The sequence below is a fragment of the Condylostylus longicornis genome, unplaced genomic scaffold (assembly GCF_029603195.1).
Source record: "Condylostylus longicornis isolate FDR11 unplaced genomic scaffold, ASM2960319v2 ptg000119l, whole genome shotgun sequence".
In the NCBI taxonomy this organism is placed as follows: domain Eukaryota; kingdom Metazoa; phylum Arthropoda; class Insecta; order Diptera; family Dolichopodidae; genus Condylostylus; species Condylostylus longicornis.
The window spans coordinates 177,627-192,256 of NW_026578087.1; the positions used below are offsets into that span (position 1 = coordinate 177,627).

The following is a 14,630-nucleotide window of genomic DNA, read 5'->3' on the forward strand; positions in this document are numbered from 1 at the left end:
CAAGATACGCAAAATGAAAACAACCATAGAATTTTGTTTTTTGACTACCATAGCACAATTTGGTATATAAAGTGCTAGGGTATAACCATTACATGATCCAAAATCACTTGAAAGTTGTATGTATAGGTATAAAATCAATATTTACGTGTAAAAATATGTGAATTAAGAAGATTTTTTTTCTGATTGAAATATTGAATAAAAATTACAAAATATTTTGATAATTTTACATAAATTTTAGTAAAATAGAGTGCTAGATAAATAGTTTGTTCTATTGTTATAATTTTCATCCGCCCATTCATTTAATGAAGGTTTAATAAGAAAATTATTGCTCAAATTTTAGTTTCATTCGTACATCACTGATAATTCTGTTAGAGATAATGTCAAGTACATCCATGCTCACCGTCTGCAAAGCCAGATGCTTACAGAAATAGTGAAGAGCGTCTGTTTCTTATCAACCTCCCAACAGCTACGACATATGTAAATGATTAAAATGAAATCAGATTACCACTACATTTCCCAGGGGTTTTGAAGTTATTTTGGATTATCTTGCGCTCGGCATTTCGTAGCACAAAAGAAGCCTCCCACCCCTCAAGATTCCAGATGACTTCATATTACAAAAACTTATCGTACGATACGAGGCTCTTAGCGTCCGGCAGTCCGGTACGAGGCAAAAACGGTTTATGCATCAGAATATAATTCAATTTGACCTGGTTCCCATCCTTAGAACCATCGATGAATAAATATGTTGGTTTTATTAGTTACTTCATATTTATAGCACTCATACGCTTAGATTAATAATAAATGCTATAGCACGATATAGAGCAATCTGTTATTAAAAATTTTATTCTAAACTTCAAATTTTCGGTCAATTCTGAATTCATCTGTAGCACTCACGCAATAACTCTTACATTTATTCGATGTTCTCTTGACTATAATAAGTTGATCAATTTCTGGTTAAAATCGTAAAATTGTGTACTTTTCAATACAATTTTACTTAAAATTTTTTGTTAACAAAAATGAATATTATGAGGCCGTACACTAAATTAGAATAACACTGTACTTGCACTTTTGTATGATTTCCTCACTTTTAATTTTAAAAATCTGTTTATCCTTTAAAGTTTTCCATATTATGAAATAATTTATGATGCATGAACATACATACATACATATGTACATACTTTGTAATGTCAATAATATGTACGAATCACTAACATGTATGTATGTACATGTTTAATTTTTCATTTTTTCTTTGTTGCCGTTGTTGATGTTGTTCTTGTAATCATTAATTTAAATAAGTTTCCATTAATTTCCTGGTTTATTCTCGTGATACAAAAATATTAGCGTTGAAATCTTGAAAAAAAAAAGAGTGTAGGTAAATATTTGTTTAGTGATTTAGTTTTAGATTTTAGCACGTCATCGTATACGGTTTATGTATGTGTTTATGTATTTCAGAAAAAGTCAACATTAAAATATTTAAAATGAGTTTATTAAAATAGTTGACTTTTTTTCTGTTTTGTTTGTGTGGTTACATAAAATATAATCTATACAGCTAATTTGTATGCACAGTTAAATATGGAAACTCCGCGAGTACATGATTCGTTCATCCGATTTTCAGTCATCCAAGTTTTGTATGAAATTAAAATCTAAATAAATATTTTAATTCATGCAAACTATTAAAAATTAAAATTAATTTTAATTCATTCAATTGCTTCAAATTATTAATAAAACATTGGAATTTTTAAGAAATTAGGAAATGGTAATTGCAAAATTTTTTAAAATACTTAAAAAAAACTTAGACATCTGAAATAAAAAAAAAAAGCTAAATAAATAATTAAAAATTAAATTATAAAAATATTTTTCTTAGAATTCAATTAAAAGGAGACCATACTATCTTGTCTAGTATATTAAAATTATTTAAAATTTCATTAAATTAATGAAGCTTACCTGCTTGTACACAGTGTAATTTTTATGGAAAATTTTTTTCTACGAAAATAGCAAAATTATTTCGCCGACAAGATTATTTTCATCATCATCAGCCAATTCAATTATTCATTATTACATTTTAATATACCATCCATATACCTGTCTGGATTAAAAATACAGGATCAAATTTAAATTTTTCTTTTCTCCTTTATAATAATAAGTAATAAGAAAGACAAAACTCCTTCCACATTTCCTAGTTTTTCGACTGGTTTTTTCTCATTTATAATAGATAAGGTATACATTTTTTATTTATCCTAGAGACAAGATGTGCGCGTACTTATTTTTTTGAGAATTTAAGGTGAAATAAGAATATTCGGAATGTAAGATGAGTTCTCTATAATTTGGTATTTTTAAGCAAAATTATATAATTTAATAAGTGACGTACGGTTTTTTAAAAAATAAGAAGATAAAATAAGAATTATTTATTCTAATGCCATGTTATCAGGGAAAATATATATGTAAGTATATGTGTAATGTAAAATTACCATTTTTTTAATTGAATTTTTGTCTTTATCCATTGAATTTCCAATTCTAAAATTTATGCTAACCTGAATTTTCTTTTATAATAAGATTATGCCGAAACAGTCAATCAATCTTATGGTAGTCAATCTTATAAAAATGTACCAACGTCTTATATATACCAACATACATATACACAAATCTGTATAATTTTAATCACTGTTATGTAATTAGCATATATGCTTTTCCGAAGGGAAAATACAGATGAATTCCTATACCTATGTAAGTGGGTATATTTAAAATATTGCTAAATCTCACAAGTTAATTGTAACCTAAATCTAAATTTTACACTTTCTATATATGAAGAATAATAAATATTGGTATGTATGTGGAGGAATAAATACATTATATACATAATGCATAACTTAACAATATCACTACTAAAATTTAATTTCAAATAATAGTAATAAGTTTGTACATTATATATATAAATAAGAATGTGAACTTATGTATATACATATGTGAAACCAATTTAAAATCCATATTTGTGAACAAAATTAACTTTAATTTTGTTATTTATTTCGAAAACAATAATTATATAAAAAATCAACTTCAAAAACTCATTAAAAACTTTCAACAATTTTTTGGTTTTCTATTTTTGTTTTGATGAAATTTTTTGATTTCTATCCTTTATGTAAATGTGCTCTTCATGTATGTGCTGAGATACATAACTGGTATACTCGTATATTACATTTTACGTAACGTAAATATGCTAGTGTTTATAATTACTTAATCAGACTTCTTCCATCAATATTACATAAGTAAGTACATTATGATTGCAGAAAATGTAAAAAAAATTAAAAGGAAAGTTATCAAATACACACAACTATTACAATAAAATTACCTATTAAAAAAATATTTGCACTTTCCCACTTTTATATTTAAGACTTTAATTCACCAGTCTAGAACAGAACTATCCTAAATCACAATTTGCAAATTGTTCAGGAGAGTAAATTAAAGGTAGAAATTTAATTTCTATTCAAATTCTCTGAAGTCAGCTTTAAACGATAAAAATACTCTTGATTTAAATTTCGATGACAATTCCGTGTTCACATAAATAAAATATATTATGTAGAAATACAATTATTAACTTGAATTATTTTTAAATTTAATTATTGTATTTATAGTGTGTGCATCAACGAATATAAAATCTCGCGTTAAGCACGCAATTGACATAAGATATTACTCAAAACAATTTATTTAAGAGAAATTGACTTAGGACAGTTTTGCTCTAAGCAAGCGAATTATAGGAAATGATTTTTTTAATATGATCAGTTTGTCAAATGTACATAAATATATACATATGTAGTTTGTATATTTTACATCTTATGATATCAAGTTGGGGTTGTAAAATTTCTATATAATTATGCAAATATACATACATATGTATGTATTATGTACATGCAGTTATTTAAGTTGTCTAACAAAAATTCATATACATATTGGAAAAACAAAAGTTCTATATTGCATATTTTATTAGTCGACATCTTGCTTTAATATCACTTTTTTTTAATACATAAGACACTTAGTATCATTGGTGTTAATGAGTTTTTCATAATATATAATTAAAAATTAAAAATTTTATTAGAATTGCTTTAAAACTTTGTACATAAATGATGAATCTTTGCAACAAACTTTAATATGCAAAATTTGTAATAAATTAATATAATTTTTAATATTTTATGAAACCTATGGTATTTCGAGCTATGTAAATATAACAATGCATAGAGTAAACGAAGGAAGATGTTTATTATACGATGGAACATTTTTATTATACATACATAGGTATATGAAAAGTTAATAGCAGGTGTTAAAAATAAATAAATAAATTAAAATTTTATTAAAAATTAATTATATTATCACTACAACAAAAGATATTAATAATTTTTAATATAAGAATAATATGACTTTTAAAATTAATAGTATATTATAACAATATAACAGTAGGTCAATAACGATGCTTTCGAGAAAAAAACATCTTTATTACATAAATATGTATCAAAAATTAAAAAAACAAAAACGGTTGTAGTACAAGAACCGCATCACGGTGATTAATTTTGTAATGCTAACTTGCTTACTTGAAAGACAAACATTCGAGTTTCTATTTCATTTTTAACTTTAATTAGCCTTGGTAGGTTAAATATGATTCGTGAAGACAGGCAATACATTTTGATAGGATTTCTCTCAATATTACAGATAATCATAAATGAATTTTGTTATACATACTTATATAAGAAATATAGTGTAAAATATTTCTTTAACAAAAACTAAACGAAAAAAGAATCAAACGAAAAAAAGGTGAAAGGATAACGATTATTCCACTTCATTTGTCATAAATCATTTGAATTTGCAATTTCGTGGAGCATGCTGTGATACACCATCTCTTCAGTGTAAATAAACCGTAAGTACTTACATAACTTAAAAGTGAGTAGTTTCCTTGTTTTATCAAATTGTATAAAGAAACGCAATTTTTCAAAAATTCTAGTTAAATATTAAAGTAATTGCTGATAATAAATTTATTTTATAAAATAAAATTATGTTTGCTAGCGCAAACATAATTTTATTTTATAAAATAAATCTACTATGTAGATTTGCGCTGGTAATGCACTGCTATCACATTTTGTTTCCTATAACTCAACTTAATACAAAATATCTTATAACTAAATTAAATTCAAAATTACTTAACTGATAAATTAAGAATATCTTGCAAAGATTTTCCTTTCTATAAAATAGTTGGGTACCTACCTATAAATAAACTATTATCGAATTACAGTCAAAAAATTTAGATATTTTTTAAAAGCAAAAATTTAAATAAAAGTTCATTATTTTTATGTTGTTTTTGATTAACATTAATTTAACATTTAATAATTTTAACATTTACTAAATTTATGAAAAATTTACATATTTTGTTTGACCTCCCTTAGCTATTATAGACCCGTCCTTTTTATGTCTTAATTCACACTCAAGAAAAGCTAAAGATTTTCCTTTTTTTATGGTTTTTGCCTCTACAATAACTTCATCACCTTCTTTAGCAGCCTTAAGGTAAGAAACATACAAATCGACAGAAACTCCGGGATGACTTTCAGCTGTCATCAGTGCATACGTAGTTATATTGTCAATTAAAGTTGCTGTAAATCCTCCATGCAAACCACCACCTCGATTCAAATGTTCTTCTGATACTGTGAATTGGGCACTACATTTTCCATCGCCTCCCCCAATAATTTTTATCTAAAATTTGAAAAACTGGCTTTAAAGAAAAAGCTTTTTAATAAATTAGAATTATTATAATGGAAAATTTATCTGTATTTGTTTACCGACATGTGTACATTTGTACATAATTTGTATCTAGTTGGGCGTAAAATTCATAAAACAAATTTTATTATAGAACTACATACGTTTTATTTTGGATGCTGGACCATATCACTTATTTTGAATTTTTAAGACAGAAAATGTATCCAAATTTTTGTTTTACATTTTAAATTCCCAAACGAAAGTGGCACTACATTACAAGTTATGTAATTCATTTATATTTACTTTTATGTCTTACCTTATTTGTAACTTTATCAAACCCTTTGGTCTTCGCCATATATTCTGAAACTTGTTTTAAAAACTGTACTCCCTTTTGAGACATTTTACAAACAATTCGTAATAATTTTAACAATATGTATGGGTGTATTTCTAGCAATACCGCAAAATAAATGAAAACAAATTAAAAATTTGAGGTTTTGTTTATAAAAATCACCTGTTTTTCAATGGTTACTTATGTATATTTTTTAAGAGTCTGTTCCACGGCTGACAGAAATAATCTAATGTCAAGGTCTGTTCACAATCAAAACGAAAAAAAATTATTCATAAATAACTACGAAATTAAAGGTATGTTCAAAAACTGTTTGCAAACAGTTATGTTCAATAACATTGTCAAAAATTTGGATCATGTTGCAATTTGAAAACTTGTAATAGATCTGGATTTATTTTTTATTTTCTATGAAAATAAATAATGATATACTTTGACTGCTGTTGAAAAATAATTCTCTGAGAGGATTTAATGCCAGAAGATTATTTAACTCGCTATTGTTTTTAAAGTCTTTAAAAAATATAATTTTTTGTTATGTGGCTTTTAAAACAATTTAAAAAAGACAAAAGGAAGCTAAATTTTAACAAATGATTTGCTTCGGGGCTAGTTTTAAAAGGATTTAACTAAACCATAAATTAGTGATTTTTTGACAATGCCAAAGTGTAATAATGTCAAAGTTAATATGACTTATCAAAATATTAAGTAATAATTTTTGGGCCAACATATCACGCTCGCAAGATAAAGATTTTTATCTTTAATTAAGGTAACTGAGTTAAAATTTATTTGATAGAAAATTTAGATGCGAAATTTATTCGAATTCCAGCAAATATATATGTAGCAAGTTGCCGGATAAACGTAATAAGTTCTCGTTCTTAATTCATCGACATCTACAAAGTGAACGCAGCTATGTATTTATTTGTTTTTGTCATTTGACATTCAAACATTCAAGAAATGGATTGTTAGTAAACAAACTAAAATATAAATTTTTTTATCATAGTTATTTTTTACTATTTTTACAAATTCATACAAACTGCAAACATGAAACTGTATGTATTTTACTTCTGAATTTATAATCAAAATTTAATATTTAAAATTTCCTATATTTATAAGATCTACATTAAGCAACGTTGTACTTGACATACCGGATCATTTTACATGCCACAGAGACGAAGAACAACCTGCGAAAATGTTTCTTATTGGTCAAGATGTCCTCATATTTGAACTTAAGTCTATACCTCATTCAACTGAAGGTGCAAAATTTCGTATAGAGTTTTTAAAAATGCCGAAAACTAGCCCCACGAAAGAAATTCTTACAAATAATAATATGGTTAAAATATATAAAGAGTCCAATATTTTAAATAGGCAAACACTTTCACTAGACCCACTATATGCCGCTGAATTTTCAGATGTAAATATTGAACCTTCAGCTCGGCATATATGTTGGCCAAAAAAATTCTCATTTGATAAAAATATAATGGCAGTTGTTACAAATTTCGGACAATGTGATATATTAGATTTTACTGATTTAACAAGAACATATGAAAAAACGCTGGTGTCAATGAATGATTTGATAACAAAATTGTTCCCACAAAAAAAGACAGATAATTTTGATATATTAAATCAACTAATTGAAGACACAGTTATCACATTTTGCTGTTGGTTTCATACTGAAAAAAATATTTTATTATTCTCAACAATATCTGGCTGGTTATATGCTGCATGTATAAATGATGTGTTCGATGCTCAATTATTGTTTAAAACTAAAACAAAGTTTTATAAAATAAATCGTTTAAAATTATTTAAGTATTTAAATGAAGAAAATGAGTTTTGTAATGGTGTTATAGTTTCTGATATAAATGGCGTAATTGGTTTATATCAAATAAAGGACGATGAGTTCAAAGAGTTGTGCATTCTTTGGTCTAAAAAGGATAAAATGTCCCCTAAACAATTTAATGTAAATTTTGATAATGACAATATGAAACTAGTTATATCTACAAATAAGGGATTTCACTTTCTCATGTTTATAGTTTCTACTAAAAATTGGAATATCTTATACAAAGGAAATGAATTTTGTGGCTCTCAAATTGCAAGTAAATAAATCTATTCACCACAAAATCTAAACTTAATTTTAATTTTAATCAAATACCTAATTTTAGATTTTCAGATGCTATCAACATATGAATATATTGTAAGCACAATGATCGGACATACAAAACATATAAAATTATCAATTGATAATAATGACGAATATATTTTTAACTCTATGAATATTTCAAATGATTTGGAAATAGAAAATTATACCTTGTCCGGTATGATAGCATCAGAAAATAATGTAATGTATATGTTTGTTATGTTTCCTGAAAAAAATTTCATATTAACACGACAAAGACACGCCACTTTTGTTGCTTGCTGTACTTTAGATTATCATGATCCCTTAAAAATATTGGAACAATATGATAGAAAAAAAAGTGACTCTAAAAACTTTGTTGATTGTTATGAATCTATTCGCTTACGGTTAATAAAAAATATAAACGACAATAATTTATGCCTGTACACATTTGATCCTATTTTGATAGACTGGGCATTTGTACATAGATTACGAATTAGGTACAATATTATTTGCAATATAATTGCATACAACATTAAGAAAATAAGAAGCGCTACAGAAAGTTATGAAATCGAACTTAATTTAATTAATTTAACTATCAAAGCTATTTATGCATATTGGAGATTGTTAAGAATAAAAAAGGATTTTGGAAACTTAACTGAATTTCAAAAATTATCTGCGAAATGTTTAAAAAACACTTTTGATAAATATTTAGCAAATGAAAAATTTATAAATACTGCTTATGAGCCCATACATGAGTCTTTAACAATAATTAGTAGCGATATAGCCGAATGCTATGATAATATATGTGACGATGTTATAGAAATTTGTAACTTTTGTGGTAAAAATACAGATGAAATTGACCCAGTTTGTTTACACGATATTGGTAGGTGTTGTATCTCCAATATTCAGGTAAATAGAAAATATTATTTTTTTTTATTAACTCTTTTTATTAAAACAAAATATTTGCATTTCACTGAATATTTTCAATATTTTTAGATATCAAGCTTAGACATGAAATATTGTGAAAGTTGTGGCGATAATGCCGTCATTGATGAGCTTCTTTTGAATCAAGTTATGTTAGACGAATATGATATGAGATGTCCGATTTGTGACTATTATTTAATTAAACAGAAATTTGAGACATAAACAATCCGGGTCTAAAAATATAATATATTCTAAGATTTCTGAAAAGAAATTCAATTGTTTTAATACCTAGAACCTTAATTTACAATTATAGTATCCCCTGTTCCTTTGACAAAATCCTCAATATATTCCCAGGAGTTACCAATATTTTCTTTTAAGGTTTTTTTTGTATTTTCGCTTAAATTTTTCGTTATTATTTCCGTAAAAGTTTCAAAAGATATACGGTTTTCAGAATTTAAACAAATTTTTAGAGTAGAAATATAGTTTTGAGCTAATCGTAAAGTATCTATCTTCGACAATTTAAAGTAAGCTCTTGATTTTACATGATCTAAATGTTTTTTTCTATAAAATGATAATTTTTTTCTTAGTATATCAAACGCATCATTTAACTTATGCATTCTCATTCGTTCGCGATCGTTAGCTTTAAAACGTTCAGTTTGTTTAGGATGCATTTTCTTAATAAAAACTAACTCTAAACAACGTGCGGAAAAAATTTTAAACTAATTTTCTTATTAGTGATAACAACATAAAGTTAATTAGAATATTTTTGTATCTCATAATCGATATGAAACAAATCAATATAACGTTATCTTAATTTTCTAGATAAAACTCAATTAGATATCTCGATATCAGTAGCCCTGAGTATTATTCAAGTTACTTCCTTAATAACAAAAACTACTACATAATTATTTATTTTCTGTTCTTGTTAGCTATATGTGCAGCATTTATTATCAATTTTTAAAATATAAACATAATTATTACAAAGATACTCGTATGTAAAGTGTAGTCTTCATTAAATGTCTTCACACACATAAATGACAGGATTTTTTTCCAATAAGAGTATATCCTGTTCTATTTCTCGTAATTTATGTTCCATTTTATGTTTCCGCTTTTGCTTCGGTACAGTGTCGATGAAAACTGGCAAAGCCTAAAAAATTCAAGAATTTAAATTAATATTTTTAACAAACATAAGTATTATAATTATATTACATTAAACTTTTGAGTTAAATCCATCCAATTTTTCTTAAGACCCTAAAAATATAAAGGTTGTATATCAAATAGCATATTTAGACAGTAAAAATAGTATGTATATACATAAAAGTATGTACTATGAATGCATGCAAACAATATGTATGTAGGGAGATAGAATACATGGTGTATTACCGTTACTAACAGTTGAAATATGTATATACATATGTAAATACATATATACATATGTACTTACTAAAATTATTTCACGGATTTCGTTGCTTGATAAAGCCCTTATTCCTTTTGGCAAACTTTCTTCTGGCATATGTTTAGTTTCAACCTTTTCCTTGTAACATTCGTTTAAACATCTTTTCATCGCATTCAAATATCTTGGTACTTTTCCATATTTTTCAGAGCAAATATAATATGGCGTTAGACCCGATCCATAGAGCATGTACGTTAATCCGTCTCTTGTGCTAACCAATTTCTGAATTGGTTTCTTAGGAGTGGACTCCCTGGCCGTCTGAATATTCATAGTTTTGAAATCTTTTGGTTCCCGCTTAAATTTCCCTTGTTCGTACCTTTTAGGCACCGGGGGCAAGGGCGGTTTCTCTTCTTCACAAATGTGCGCAGGTATTTTAAAATATTTTACACCGCTATTTTTTCGTAAAAATTCGCATGGACTTTTAAGTGGTGTTTCGGAGTAACCCATCGTTTTATGGGAAGAGAGAATTGCTTTTGAAGGATCTTTCGAAACTAATATTTTAATGTTAGGATCTCTTTTACCTTGAACATCCAAAAATTTTTCTGATTTTAATCTTTTTCTATGTATTGAAACATATTTAGCTGGTTTAAGAACTTTTTCAGGTTCCTTCTCAGCACAGTCATAAATGCTTTCTCCATGAGTTGTTATATAAACCAATGACATTTTATCGTATTATATAACAGTATTAAAAATTTTTTAATTTTTTAGTTAATTATATTTGTTTAGTTATTTTTTTCAATCTTTTATGTGCACATAGAGTTTGTCTATGGTAAGGACCCACCTAACTGTTTATTTGTAACAAATATGAAAAACCTAGAGTCTCTTGGTTACCCAACAACAATATTGAAGGTCGTTGAAATTCAAACAATATTTAATTACAATTGGGTTCATCCCTTTCTCTTATTATTCCAAAATATTAAGGATAACCAACTCCAAGAAATAAAAGCTAGTATATGCTAATATATACATAAGTAGGTAAAAGTAACAAAATAGCTAGAGTATAAAGAAAAATAAAAAATGGAAAGGAAACCAAAAGAAATAATTAAATTCAAATTTCCATATTATTAGCTATAGGTTATGTTTCATTACAGACTACTGTAAATGGCGGTAAATGGCGACACCATTTAAAATTTAATTTACTGTTATAATACTTATATTTCTTGGGAATACATATGTAGGTTGAATATACATATGAATATATATATGTTTCTGTCAGACGAACAAGGATTAAGTTAAGTTCGAAATGCAAATAGCAATGTAACAATAGCAATTAGTTATGTTTATAATTTACTTACATATATTTTATTTTCAACTAAACCATCACAAACTTTGCTTTTATTTTAAAGCATGAATTTGACTTAATTAGTTTTTTTTTTTTGATTTTGTTAAAATAAAAATCGTAACACAAAAAAATTCACTTGTCGGAGAAAATATTAATGCGATTTTGGGAATTAGAAAATGAAACTTTTCGGATCTGCAATTTTTAGTACGTACTTGCAATTTTCTATTTATGATCGTAAGTGTCACTCACATAAACTGAAATGTTGTCAAATTCACAGAAAACCTTTCAACAAAATGTCAATTTTATTTAAATATAAACACCAAATACCATTTATTTTGTTTACATTATCTTTTTTAAAACAAAAATTTAAAATTAAAAACTAAATACACGTATTTATTTTCATATTTTGGAATCCTTTAATTGAATATGAAACTGCATTAAGTGCAGTCTAAAAGTAAAACATTATTATGGGGAGGCCAAAGTTAATAAATTTTGAAGAAAATAACTTTGTATTATTGCGGAATGGTAGAAAATATACTGCTCATTGCAATATTTGTCAAAGAACTCTATGCAATACAGCCACAGCAAGATTATTTGCGCACAGGTAAGAACAAGTTTTTTATTTGCAAAATTTTTATGGCAAATTTAATTTAAGAAAAAAGTGCAACGATGCAAAAAATATAATGCGGAAGGAAGATTTGGAAATAAAATCACTCAAAGATGAATTAACGGAAAACAATCAAGAGGATCCATTACATAATTATTCTCAAATTCCAACGGTAATCATTGAAATATATTAGAATTTAAGAACCGAACGATTTAATTAAAAATATACTACGATTTAAATTGTGTATAAAACGAATTTAATAACAATGTTGTATAGAAAATCTATGTTGGAACCTACTAACATGCACAATTTATACAAAGTTGTTTTAAAATGTGATTATTAAAAATTAAAAGATAATAATTTTATATTTTCAGAACTCAACAGAAAGTAGTAATAGTACATTAAGCACAAAAAAAGTTTCTAGAAGCGTAAAAAGTGAACCAGATCGCCAAATTGATGTCAGTCAAAATAATATTCATTCTAATGTAAAATATAAGCTTAATGATGAAGAAATATTGGCTATGTCTTGGGCTCTAGAATTAAAAAACGCTTCACCGCAACAAAGAATTTTTGCTAAAAAGGCCATAAATGACATTTTGTTTGAGGCACAGCTCGGTACATTACATAGAAATTCAGTACAAATAAATCTTCAAACATAATAACAAAGAAGAATATAATAGTATTAGCAATATTGTATTTAAAAAAAAGATCTCGATTAAGGCAAGCTATGTGTATGCTCACTTTAAAATTTTGTACAATTTAAAATATTATTGTCATTAAAAAATAATATTCAGTTTAAAAAAAATTAGGTATAAACATACATATGTACATCTTAATTTCTGAAGTCTTTAGAATACTTTTTATTTATTGCCAACATAATCACAAAATTCTTATTTTCATTCTTTAATAATCTAGAAACTACGCAAATAATAAGCGTGATGTCTGTGACATTTTTAACACACCATAATGAAAATATTTATAACATTACTAAAGAACCTGCAGGTGAACCTATCAAGCCAGAATTATATACTTCTAAATCCAAAAATAAAATTAAGGCGGAAAGAGTTTTTGATATTCGTTCAGAAAAAACTAAACCAAATAGGAAAATCTTGGTAATGGGATCAAAACTTTCTGCACATAAAACTATGGGTTATATTGAAACACCTCGTCCTGATCCATCCCAATTTTTGCGTAAAAACCATGGAATTCGATTTACTCGAATAACATCACATAAGTGTGAAAAAATGTCACATACTTCTTCTCCTAAACTTGAAATAAATAATATAACAAGAATGCCTTCCAAAATTAAAAAGAACTTCCAAAACATTAATATTCAAAACTGTTCTAAAATTTCGAAAAAACCATTTTCAATGAAAGCCGTAATTAATGCTAAGGGTGATACAGTACATTTATGCAATGCTGGTCTAATACCCTTTTATATTTTTTCACCAAACTTTGGAAAAATTCCGCGGTATATAAAAGACAGACAGAAAAATGTTGAAGATCTCTCGGTTACGCAAATGAAAAACAAAAATACGTCCATATTTTCAAAACATGTCAATATGATTGAAAATAAAACAAGAAGTGAAATTATTGCGGTACGCAAATTTATATATGTATGTAATTTTTATTTAGGGATTGAATCCGTTTGCAAAAAATAAGATATGTACAAGATAAATTTCTTGCCTAGTTTGCAAGGAAAAATCTGAAAAAAGTATACAACCATATGGTATATTTTCTGATCCAATACCTATTGAACATTTTTTCCTTTTTTAATAGAAACTTCCACCTTGCTTTAAATCTTGTGGTAACATAATTGACAATTCAAACCATATTTTTTACATTTGTCTTATAGAGCTTTTTCTTAAATTATATATTTTATTCATTTTCTTAATATTCCTTTATATTTTGTTAGGGATTAAAGAAAAATTGGCTTGAAATTATGAACAACTATCAGGTAAATTATAATTTTCGATTTACATGTTCATAACAAAACTTTTTCTTAGACTGAATCTATTTATGCTGATACGATTCGGAAAAGAAATCGAAAAACTAAAATTGAAAATCAACTTCGCCAAGTAGAACAAGATATAATGTTTATTGAAAACAATCCGATTATTTACCAATACTGACAAGACGCCGGAAAAAAGAAACAAATAATATATTTACATTTAATAT

At 26.1% G+C, this 14,630-nt stretch overlaps 5 protein-coding genes across 6 annotated transcripts; 3 read left to right on the top strand and 2 right to left on the bottom strand.

The window, feature by feature from the left end:
* Window positions 1-5,289: 5,289 nt before the first annotated feature.
* Window positions 5,290-6,299, bottom strand: LOC129614791 (acyl-coenzyme A thioesterase 13-like). 2 transcript variants are annotated; one of them, XM_055529664.1, is made up of 3 exons: window positions 6,263-6,299; window positions 6,050-6,180; window positions 5,290-5,730 (listed from the first exon to the last, which is right to left on the bottom strand). In XM_055529664.1, the coding sequence occupies exons 2-3, from the start codon at window positions 6,131-6,133 to the stop codon at window positions 5,389-5,391; spliced, it is 426 nt and encodes a 141-aa protein (XP_055385639.1). In that variant the 5' UTR covers window positions 6,134-6,180; window positions 6,263-6,299; the 3' UTR covers window positions 5,290-5,388. The 2 variants fall into 2 exon arrangements, with proteins under 2 accessions (XP_055385639.1, XP_055385638.1); XM_055529663.1 differs by lacking the exon at window positions 6,263-6,299 and having other exon boundaries at window positions 6,050-6,256.
* Window positions 6,300-7,021: 722 nt separating this feature from the next.
* Window positions 7,022-9,353, top strand: LOC129614782 (uncharacterized). Its single transcript, XM_055529647.1, has 4 exons — window positions 7,022-7,122; window positions 7,187-8,166; window positions 8,233-9,095; window positions 9,183-9,353. Exons 1-4 carry the CDS (start codon window positions 7,115-7,117, stop codon window positions 9,330-9,332), a joined length of 2,001 nt encoding a protein of 666 aa, XP_055385622.1. The 5' UTR covers window positions 7,022-7,114; the 3' UTR covers window positions 9,333-9,353.
* A 769-nt stretch (window positions 9,354-10,122) lies between these two features.
* On the bottom strand, window positions 10,123-11,226 carry LOC129614747 (enkurin-like). The gene is made up of 4 exons (XM_055529595.1): window positions 11,103-11,226; window positions 10,555-11,039; window positions 10,320-10,361; window positions 10,123-10,257 (listed from the first exon to the last, which is right to left on the bottom strand). Exons 1-4 carry the CDS (start codon window positions 11,224-11,226, stop codon window positions 10,123-10,125), a joined length of 786 nt encoding a protein of 261 aa, XP_055385570.1.
* A 946-nt stretch (window positions 11,227-12,172) lies between these two features.
* LOC129614804 (uncharacterized) lies at window positions 12,173-13,222 on the top strand. The gene is made up of 3 exons (XM_055529683.1): window positions 12,173-12,449; window positions 12,501-12,624; window positions 12,827-13,222. Exons 1-3 carry the CDS (start codon window positions 12,313-12,315, stop codon window positions 13,109-13,111), a joined length of 546 nt encoding a protein of 181 aa, XP_055385658.1. The 5' UTR covers window positions 12,173-12,312; the 3' UTR covers window positions 13,112-13,222.
* Window positions 13,223-13,390: 168 nt separating this feature from the next.
* On the top strand, window positions 13,391-14,260 carry LOC129614748 (uncharacterized). Its single transcript, XM_055529596.1, has one exon. It carries the CDS (start codon window positions 13,391-13,393, stop codon window positions 14,111-14,113), a length of 723 nt encoding a protein of 240 aa, XP_055385571.1. The 3' UTR covers window positions 14,114-14,260.
* Window positions 14,261-14,630: the final 370 nt, after the last annotated feature.

Coding starts and splice junctions, on each gene's coding strand:
- LOC129614782 (XM_055529647.1), top strand. Junction 8,167..8,232: donor TTGTGGCTCTCAAATTGCAA/GTAAATAAATCT, acceptor ACCTAATTTTAG/ATTTTCAGATGCTATCAACA. Junction 9,096..9,182: donor GTTGTATCTCCAATATTCAG/GTAAATAGAAAA, acceptor CAATATTTTTAG/ATATCAAGCTTAGACATGAA.
- LOC129614791 (XM_055529664.1), bottom strand. CDS start 6,133: ATGTCTCAAAAGGGAGTACAGTTTTTAAAACAAGTTTCAGAATATATG. Junction 5,731..6,049: donor TTGATAAAGTTACAAATAAG/GTAAGACATAAA, acceptor TTCAAATTTTAG/ATAAAAATTATTGGGGGAGG.
- LOC129614747 (XM_055529595.1), bottom strand. CDS start 11,226: ATGTCATTGGTTTATATAACAACTCATGGAGAAAGCATTTATGACTGT. Junction 11,040..11,102: donor AAAAAGATTAAAATCAGAAA/AATTTTTGGATG, acceptor CGAAAGATCCTT/CAAAAGCAATTCTCTCTTCC. Junction 10,258..10,319: donor ATTTAACTCAAAAGTTTAAT/GTAATATAATTA, acceptor TGAATTTTTTAG/GCTTTGCCAGTTTTCATCGA.
- LOC129614748 (XM_055529596.1), top strand. CDS start 13,391: ATGTCTGTGACATTTTTAACACACCATAATGAAAATATTTATAACATT.
- LOC129614804 (XM_055529683.1), top strand. CDS start 12,313: ATGGGGAGGCCAAAGTTAATAAATTTTGAAGAAAATAACTTTGTATTA. Junction 12,450..12,500: donor GCAAGATTATTTGCGCACAG/GTAAGAACAAGT, acceptor ATTTAATTTAAG/AAAAAAGTGCAACGATGCAA. Junction 12,625..12,826: donor ATTATTCTCAAATTCCAACG/GTAATCATTGAA, acceptor TTATATTTTCAG/AACTCAACAGAAAGTAGTAA.